The sequence below is a fragment of the Carlito syrichta genome, unplaced genomic scaffold (assembly GCF_000164805.1).
Source record: "Carlito syrichta isolate Samal-C Ts95f unplaced genomic scaffold, Tarsius_syrichta-2.0.1 Scaffold299531, whole genome shotgun sequence".
NCBI classification, from domain to species: Eukaryota; Metazoa; Chordata; class Mammalia; order Primates; family Tarsiidae; genus Carlito; species Carlito syrichta.
The window spans coordinates 1-10,146 of NW_007243627.1; the positions used below are offsets into that span (position 1 = coordinate 1).

The 10,146-nt window shown below is 40.6% G+C and overlaps 1 protein-coding gene across 1 annotated transcript in view; it reads right to left on the reverse strand.

The window, feature by feature from the left end:
• Positions 1–770: 770 nt before the first annotated feature.
• Positions 771–10,146, reverse strand: part of LOC103256976 (zinc finger protein ZFP69B-like) — a gene marked incomplete at its 3' end in the record, with an annotated part of 13,277 nt that continues 3,901 nt past the window's right edge. Inside the window, exons 3-7 of the mRNA XM_008054722.2 lie at positions 9,660–9,782; positions 7,309–7,367; positions 3,339–3,465; positions 2,974–3,069; positions 771–817 (exon numbers count right to left, since the gene is read on the reverse strand). Of these exons, the coding sequence (XP_008052913.2) occupies positions 771–817; positions 2,974–3,069; positions 3,339–3,465; positions 7,309–7,367; positions 9,660–9,782 (452 nt within the window). The remainder of the gene's footprint in view (positions 818–2,973; positions 3,070–3,338; positions 3,466–7,308; positions 7,368–9,659; positions 9,783–10,146) is intronic.

A 10,146-nucleotide genomic window follows, 5' to 3' on the forward strand; every position in this document is an offset into this window, starting at 1 on the left:
TATTTTGAGGTGTATGAAAATAACACAAAAATACAGAAATTTCTGAATGCAACTAAAGCAGTGCTCAGACATAAATATGTGGTTTAAAATTTTTATATTTGAAAAGAAAGATCTCTGGATACTTAAGTTCCCACTTTAAGAAACTAGACAAAGAGAGACAATTAAATCTAAAGAAAGTAATGGAAGAAAAACAGGAAAGATTAGACAATAAAACTGAAAACAGAACACATCACAGAAAATCAAACCAAAGCTTAGTTATTTAAAAAGATTTTTTTCAATGATAAGCAGAAAAAAAAATCAAGTCACAAACTATCAATATCAGAAATGCAAGAGGGGAAATTACTGACACAACAGACATTCAACAGATAATAAAACAACATGGGCGACTATAACAAATTAAGGTGACTTAAATAATAAATATTTATTTTTCTCGGTTCGAGAGGCTGGAAGTCTCAGAATAGGGTGCCAACACAGTTGCATTCTTGTGAGTGACGTCTTTGGGTTATAGACTATTCTTGTAATAGACTCACATGGTGGAAGGTAAGCTAGCTAGCTGTGGTATCTTCTAGTGAGGGCATTTTAATCTATCTTTTTTTTTAACCAGAAAAGCAAACAACTGTATTTGAACACTCAAGAAAGAAGTGGTAGGAGAATATGGACTGTAACCAGAAGCAGTTTTTTGGATTCTTAGAACTTTATTCCTTTGTTTTAGAACACTGAAATCATATTATTTGGTTCAGTTATTCAAATCCTTAAATGTTTTCTTTTACCTGTGCTCTCAGGCTAGACTTTAATGTCTGAATATTTGAATTCAAACCTGAATGATAACAGAACATGAAATCTAAATTATTTTACTTTTATTGACTAACAACTTTCCATTCTATTATAACAATTTTTCTAAGTTTTATATTTAGAGATAGCTTATTTAGCCAGTCAATATGCTCTAATCTTTTACATATATTGACTGGGATATATGCTTGATCTAAATTATGTCAATCTTTATATAATGCCATTTGTTTCACAACAAAAACTTTCAATAAGTGTATATCACTTCTTTTTTTTTGAGTTGGAGTCTCACTCTGTCACTCAGACTGGAGTGCAGTGGCTGCTCCCAGCCACCACAGCCTCGACCTGCCGGGCTCTGGTGATCCTTCTGCCTCAGCCTTCCAAGTAGCTGGAAATACAGGCATGTGCTACCACGCATGGCTGGTTTTTTAATTTATTGTAGAGATGAGGTTTTGCTGCCTAGGCGGGTCTTGAACCCATGGGCTCAGGCAACCTACTCACCTCAGCCTCCCTAGGCACGGGATTACAGGTTAAGCCACCGAGCACGGCTAGTGTACATCACTTCTAATAATTAAGATGATTTTAATTTTTCTTCTAGGAATTATATTGAATACTATAACTTTTTTAAATTTCTGGAATCATTTATTAGTATAGACAAAGGCTAAGATGTATATGAAAAGATGTTTGACATCATTAGTGACAAATAAACTGTTATGGACTGTGTCCCATCCCCCAAATCATATGTTGAAGAACTAACCTCCAGTAATACGGTATTTGGAGGCAAGGCCTTTAGGAGGTAATCCAGGTTAAAATGAGGCCATAAGGATGAAGCCTTAATCCAGTAGCACTGATGTCCTTACAAGAAAGGGAAAAAACACCAGGGTGCTCTCTCTCTCCCCCAGTGGCTATGCACAGAGGATGGTCATGTGAGAACATAGCAAGAAAAGTGGTTTTCTGCAAGCCAGGAAAGAGAGACCTCACCAGAAACCAACTTACTGGCATCCTGATCTTGGAATTTCAGTCTCCAGAACTGAGAGAATTTCTGTTGTTTAATCCGCTCAGTCTGTGGTATTTTATTATGACAGCCTTAGCTGCCTAACAAAGAAAAACAAATCAAAATCACAAGGAAATGCCACTTCACATTCACCAGGATGGCTGGAATCAAACAAATGTTGGTAAGAATATGGAAAAATCAGAATCCCTATGGGCTGTTGTTAGCAATGGAAAATGGCGATGTCATTTAGGAAAACAGCCTGGCAGTTCCTTAATCAGATAAACAGAGGTACCACATGACCCAGAATTTCATGCCTAGGCATAAAAACATATGTCCATGCAAAATCTTGTAAATGAATGTTCATATCAGCATTATCCATAATAGCCAAAAGGTGGTAGTCCAAGTATCTACTGACTGATCAATGGAAACACAAGCAGTATATCCAAACAATGAAATAGTATCTGGCCATAAAAAGGATGAAACACTGATATATGCTATAACATGAACTTTTTAAACATTAAGTTAAGCAAAAGACGCCAATCACAAATGATCACATACTATATGATTCCATTTATACAAAATGTCCAGAATAGGCAGATCTGCAGAGACACATGTAGATTCATGTCTACTTAGAGCTGGAGGAGTCAGGGGTATAGAAGAGTGACAACTAAAGAGTACAGATTTCTTTTTGAGGTGATGACGTTTGTACATAGAGTCATCACTTGGAGGATTGGATCTAGGAGTCCTTTGAATACCAAAATCTATGGATGCCCAAGTCCTTGATATAAAATGGCACAGTATTTACACATAACCTATGCAAATCCTCTAGTATATTTTAAATCATCTCCATATTACTTACGAGCCTCATAAAACAGAGACAGTAGACAGTTGTATACTATATTGTTTAGGGAATAATGACAGAAAAGTCTGTTCATTTTCAGTAGAGATGCATTTTTTAAAATAGTTTCAATCTATAATTGCTGGAATCCATGGATGCAGAACCCGTGGATACAGAGGGCAGACTGTATCTATAAACACATTAAAAGCCATTGAATTACACTTTGAATGAATTATATGAGATGTGAATTATATCTCAATAAAGCTGTTACCCCCCCCCCCCCAAAAAACTTCTTAAGGTGCTCTTCTGCTAAGATCTAACTACCCCAAGGCTCCTTCTGTCAACACTCACTCACCAGGGTACTTCCGGTTTAGGAATGTGACTTCTAGGGACCATGGTTCTTCTCCTTCCTCCAACTTGAGGATAACCTTGGGTTTGGTAATGCAACACCCTGTAATGAAATAATTGAGGGTATAAATGGACCAGATCCATGAGCACTTGGATGGAAAAGACACAGCTATAAAAGCATTAACTGAGAATATTCATCTGATGTTTTCGAAGGGAAGATAATGACAAAAGTTGTTTTTGCTTCAATTACATTAGACCTTTTAGTCCAAAGTCTATGAAGCCTCTAATCTCTATAAAGAATCTATGTGTCTTGATACCTAAAAAAAAAAAGCAAACATGCTGCAGAAGGAGTCCCGCGGCAGGTCCGCTCACCCACTGCGACGAGGTGGCCGTAGTTCTCCAGCGTCACATCCCTGTACAGGCTCCGCTCCCTGGGGCCCATCTGCTGCCACTCCTCCCGGGTGAGCTCCACGGTCACGTCCTCGAATGACACGGATCCCTTCAGCAACATATTTTGTTCAAGGTCTCGGAATTAGGTGACACAGAAAACACCTGAGAACTTTTCCTGTTTACTCTTGAGGCTCAAAAACAGTTGGTTATAGAAACACTTAGGAATCATTAGCACTCTAGCTGGTAACTGAAGTTAAAGACAATCAGACAGCTCCTTGAGCACATTGGGATTAAGAAAAAGTACCAAAACAAAACACTTGAGTACCAAATATATTAAAGAGGCTGGCAAAAGATGCACAGGCAAGAAGTCAGAGAAGGTTTCTGAAAAAGAGTAATAAAATCCAGAGGATAAATCTTAGAAACTAAGAAAATACAAAGTTTCTATACCAAAAGACTTCAAATTCAAACTAACAAGTGATGTCAGCAAAAATACTAAAGTTGAGAAAATTCTCTCTTCCATAAAAGTAATGAGAAACTGGCAGCAATTACAGAATCAACTTTTTCTGCAAGCTAATCAAAGGTTTCAAGCAATCTATACAAGAATATTTATACAAAAAAAATTTATACATTATGCCTGTAATCCCAGAGGACTGTCTGAGCCCACAGGTTCAACAGCCTGGGCAACTTGGCAAAATCTCGTCCAACAATAAATCAAAAAATTAGCTGGGCATGGTGGCACACACCTATAGTTTCAGTTACTAGGAAGGCTAAGATGGAAGGATCACCTGAGCCCAGCAGGTTGAGGCTGCAGTAGTCGTATCACTCCAGCATGGATGACAGAGTGAGACTTCAATTGAAAAAAAAATTGAAAATGTTTTTTAAAGCCTGCAACATTGGGAGAACCATAGTTCTGCATCATCTTAACTTGTCCTATTTTCATCCATCTCTCTCCAGCTCCACATTAGCTCTGAGAACCAATCAACTCAGATAAGAGCAAAAACCAGCAGCCTGGCAACCACCGGAGGAGGCAGAAGTGGGTATGAGTTGTCAAAGGCTGGTTCCCAGAAAACTGTCATTATTTGACTTAATAGGATGGTTCCCTTGAAGACCTCACTTGCAAGGCTGATTACTGAACTGACTCAGAATTTTCACCCAGGATGAAAAACCTGTGCTCCAAGGCATTAGTCAAAAACATTCAAAGGCAACTTTAACTTAACCTGCTACCTGGGGTGGTGGACAAACAGTTGGGGTAAGTAATCGCCTAAGAAAAAGCTTTATTTAAAGGACAAGCTGGAGGATGAAATGTCCATAAAGGTTTTGAAAAACTCTGATATATTCCTGAGAATTGAGAAGCCCACCTATATACACTGAGCTGAGAATATGCCCAGGACTGTGATATGCTCAGGAAGGACAAGAGAAGGCTCTAAGCTGTCACTTCTGAGTGACCTTAAGGTTTGGAGAAAGCAGGAAGTGAAGACTAATACAGAGTTGTAAATGGCCTGGATGACTGCTGGAGAAATACCACAGCATTCACAAGGCTCCCTGGAAAAGACTGGGAAACTTGCTTGGTTTCAGGCATTAAGGAAATATCTGCAGAGACTTCAGCTGCCACACACAACAAATACAGGCACTACTGAATTATTTTTAAAAGTCACTGGACAGGCCAGGGACAGTGGCTCATGCCTATAATCCCAGCGGTTTGGGAGGCAGAAGCAACAGGATTGCCTGAGCCCAGGGGTTTCGAGACCAGCCTGGACAACATAGCAAGACCTTGTTTCTACAATAAATCAAAAAATAAGTCGGGCATGGAGGCATGTACCTATGGTGCCAGTTACTTGGAAGGCTGTAGCGGGAAGGATCACCTGAACCCAGCAGATAGAGACTGCGGTGGCAGTGAACATGCTACCTCACTCCAGCCTGGGTGACAGAATGAGACTCCAACTCAAAGAAAAAGTCACTGGACAAATTTCAACAACAACCCTTGGGAGGACAGAAATTCTTCTAGAGTTGCCAAATTTTATTAAAATGTCCTGTTTTCAACAACAAAAATTATAAAACAAGGCCAGGCACAGTGGCTCAGCCTATAATCCCAGCATTTTGGGAGACCGAGGCGAGAGAACTGTCTGAGTCCAGGGATTCGAGACCAGCCTAGGCAACTTGGCGGGACCTCGTCTCTACAATAAATCGCAAAAACTAGGCTGGTGTGCTGGCGTGCATCTGTAGTTACAGCTACTTGGAAGGCTGAAGCGGAAGGACTGCTTGAGCCCAGCAGGTCAAGGCTGCAGTGGTCATGAGCATGCCACTGCACTCCACTCTGGGTGGCAAAGAGTGACACTCCAACTTAAAAAAAAAAAAAAATTACAAAACAAGAAAAAAAAAAGTAAGACCCATATGCAGGGAACAAGTAATCAACAGAAATTGCTCCTGAGGAAGCAGATATTGGACTTAACCAGACAATGACTTTAAATCAGTTATTTAAAATATGGTTAAAGACCTAAAGGAAATGATATATAAGGACTGAAGGGAAGTATGTCACCAAATAAAGACATAAAGAGAAAGAAATTATAAAAAGGGACCAAAACTCTAAAATTAAAGAGTACAATAACTAAAATGAACATTTCACCAAAAAGGTCCATTCAACAGTGGAGCTGCGTAGATGGAAAAAAGAGTGAAGCAACTAAGATAACACGTCCATTGAGACTGTGCAGTGAGAAACAGAAAGAAAAAAGTAATAACAAAAAAATGAACCATAGGACAACATCAAGCTTACCAACAGATGCATAATGAGAGTACAGGACAGAGAAGGGAGACACAAAGGGTCTAACACAATTTTTGAAGTAACAGTGGCCAAGAGGTTCCAAAATTTGAAGGACATGATTAATCTACACACTCCAAAAGCTCAACTAAAAGTAAGATAATCTTGGAGAAAGAAATCCACACCTGGATACAATATATTCAAAATTTTAAAACAGCCAAAGACAGAGATAATCTTGAAAGCAGCAAGGGAGAAGCAACCAATCATATTTAAAGTTGATTTCAAATGAGAAACCATGAAGAACAGAAGGCAATGGGATGACATATTCAAAGTCAGTAGGACAAGAGGAGATGATGAGTCCATAGAGATGGCAGCACTCACAGAGAAACATTCCAGGACAGAGTGAGAAGCAGAGGCAAGTGGAGAAGAAAAGTCAAGTAAGGAAAGGGTAAGACAATGCCCACCGGATTTGATTACAATCCAGTAGGGCCACTGGAAGCCACATGCAAGTGGGAAGAAAAACCAAGGCATCACACAGACATTTGAAGTTGAACGCAAAGTGTGGAGACATCTGAAAAAGAACAGAATTTTAAATCATCTGCTAGACAACCTGAATATCATGGATACTCAGAATATTTATGGAGTGTGATTTTTAAAGACATTCAGTTGATTCATTGCAAAAATGTCTAATTTAACCCCATGTTTGAAGTATTGAGAAGTGAGTGAGTAACGAGTGAGTTAGTACTCAACATGACATTTTCTACTTCTATCGAGGAAAAAGTAAAGAAAACATTCTATGCTATGTAATGAGTTATTACTAAATCACCTACTTGTAGAACAGCAATTACATCAGGTTATCTTCCTCTTTATATTTCATGAGGAATCAGTTTGCTTTATCTTTCTCATCAATGTAAACCATTACATAATGTCGGACCCACTGCCAAGGTAATTAAAAACCTCAGAAATAAATGTGGAGTTCAATCTGGTAAATGTGTACCAGCAGAGGACCTGCATCTATCTACCCACATGCCACCTTTGCTCTGCTAGTCTTATTCCTGTACCTTCTATGAATGTGTCTGACCCATTTCTGTCTCTACTTTTTCATATTAAAATAGATACATAAACCCTTACACAAAGTCCTTAAAAAGCCCTTATAAGAGTTTGTAAAACAAACTGATTATTAAGAACTAAACTCACCTGAGCCATGTTCATTTTCTGCTGCTCCTCGAAGAGAGTAGAGGCCTGTGAAGGTTCACCTGGAGAGGAGGAAAGAACAAGGGGTCATGAGAGACTTGGTCTGCCTTATAGTTTCTTTAGACAGAGTTCTCAATTATGACACTTACAATGGTTTTACTGGTACGTAATCCCATCATGATCGAGACGTGTCTGCATTCACCTGCCTAAAATTCTCTTCACACCCAACTGGAGAAAAGGTTTCCCAATGGGGAATGTCACTTTGACTCTTGAAAAGGGACAGAAGGACCACACAAAGGTAGCAGCACTTGAATGAATTCACCTCTGATATTAAGTCCACTTAACCCTGCATTTTTCACTGGGTGTGGTAAAAACTGTATTTCGTTAATTTAGTAACAATTTATGTTCCTTGTGACTACCTGACAAAATTATAAAAATAATACAACAGAAGAGTAACTTACCATGTTCAGGTACACAGAGGTGAAACCCTCTACCTCATTCAACCTAATATCCCCCCCAAAAAACAACTCAGGCGGGATTAGTAAGCAAATTCTTACTGTCTTTATACCCTGAGTTAGAGCTTCCACAGAAAACTCTAAAATAAAGATGTAATGTTTTATACAAGGAATATGTTTTTCAACTTTTTACTCAATAATGGTTGCTGATTCTTAAAAAAGACCTTTTGATAGGATGCTTATGACACTCACCTGTGTGTGAACAGCACCGTGCTTAGTTCTTGGGTCTGCCCTGGGTGACTATTCACAAGTCATTAATTTCAGGCCCCATAAGAGGAGGAACCCAAAAGCCCCAGAATTTATTTATTTAAAAAATTGTGTACTTATTCTTACTTATTCAAACTTCAGTCACCCTTAAAGAACTCTTCGTTTGATGCAAGAAACCTATCGAGACACTTTTTCCACTGCTCAAAAGTTTCTAGACTTGTCAATTTTGGTGTCTTTTAGTGCTTCTGCTGTCTTTTGTTTCACCTCTTCCACACCCACCAGATGTTTCCCTTTGAAGACTTTTCCCCAGAGAAACAGAAAAAAGTCACTCTGGGTGAGATCAGGTGAATAGGGAGGGTGGGGTATGGGGGGGTCATGTCATTTTTGGTCAAAAACTGATGAATACTCAGGGCATTGTGGGCAAGTGCACTCACAAGCCACCATAATGAAATGGGCAAATGTGTTGAGTCTCAAAAAAAAAAAAAAAAAAAATATATATATATATAATAACTGAAGCCAAACACAGCCTCTCACAACAATGTTAGCTGGTACACTGATGCTGGTGGGTTCCTAGAACACTTACCTAGTGGGAAAAGCCTGTACTACAAGGGGTCTGCCCTCCAAAAGATAAATGATTTTTTTTTGTGGGGTCCCCCTCATATTTTGGGGTTTCCAGCATAGAAAACTCCCTCCCTCTGGTATCATTTTATTATCTATGTTCAAGAAAGAAGTAGCGTCAGCATAACTCTAAATGCCACATGTAGTAATGAATGTGGTGTGACAGCTACTCAAGGTGCAGAAAAAGTATTGGGAAAATGAAGGAAATGGGGTGTTGTTTAGGATTTTGTCAGCTGACTACATCTTCTCTGGATACCATGGCCTCACCAGCCCTCTAGTAAAGTACCTTTTTCTCTTCACCTTGACACTTAACCCTCTGAACCCCAGGTCACCACCTTCTGCAAGTTAGTTCACATTATCCCTGGTGACCTGGTCCGTAACAGCTCCTGAATGTGATAACATTATAAGTCTTACTCATGCTATGCAGTGAACCAAGAACTGACTCAGGTGAAGCAAATCAGAACCTGCTCCTTTCTAGAATCTTCTGCCTCTGCCCAGAAGCTCTGGAACAGGTCTCTGTCAAACAGCTGTTCTCAGTGACAGGACCTGGCATGGACTTCCTCTTTCCAGTCACAGTTGCTTTCTTTCAGAAGGGCTGGGACTCGGCCGGAAAACAAATTCACTTTACCTGCAACTATCTTCTAGCACCCTAAGCCTGACTCTTTTGGAATTCACCAGAAACGTGCTATCCAATACTGTAGCCATTAGCTGCATGCAACCACTGAACACCTTAAGTGAGGCCAGTGCCACGAGTCAAGATAACATTTTGAATGCAATGACTCAAGGAAAACACATCAGCAAAATTGGCTCTGCCTGCCTCTTTTGACTGTAGCTGCTGAAAAATTCTAAATGAGGCTTGTGCTTTTCATCGACTTTCTACTGGACATCACTGCCCCCGAATAGGAATCTGTGCCCCTGAGGGGAGACGCAGCCTCAACCGTGCTGGAGGGTCCAGGAGCCTCAGCTCAAACCATGTAACTGCAGACTGCACAAATCTCAGGATAGAGTTACCACCTGGTGAGATTCTGCCCACGTTCACTTCACAGTCACTAGAGAGATCTGAGCACTGATCCCTCTGAATAAGTGCTCCCAAGGTTTCAGGCAGGTACTGGCAGCTCCGGGTTTCAGGGAGGTCCGCTGTCAGGAAGAACAAGAGACAGGGAGTCAAGCCCACCTGGATGCGCCTTCTACCCTCTCACCTCCTAGCTTGTGCCCTGGGGTGTCCACCCTCGTGAAATCCCCTGCACTACAAAATAAAAACAAAAATAATATGGCACGTGCATAACGACCAGCAGAGTCGCTGCGGGGGTTCAATGAACCGTCAAGGACGAGGACAGACAGGTGTCTCCCGACGGCAGCCGCTTCCATGCCACACAGCGACGGTGGCGGGCACCGGACGACCCATCTGACCAAGGACCACCGATTGGCTTCTCGGAACCACCCCACGAGCGACGGCCACACCCTCGGGTCCACCGCCCAAGCCCCGCACGCCCCGGCCCGC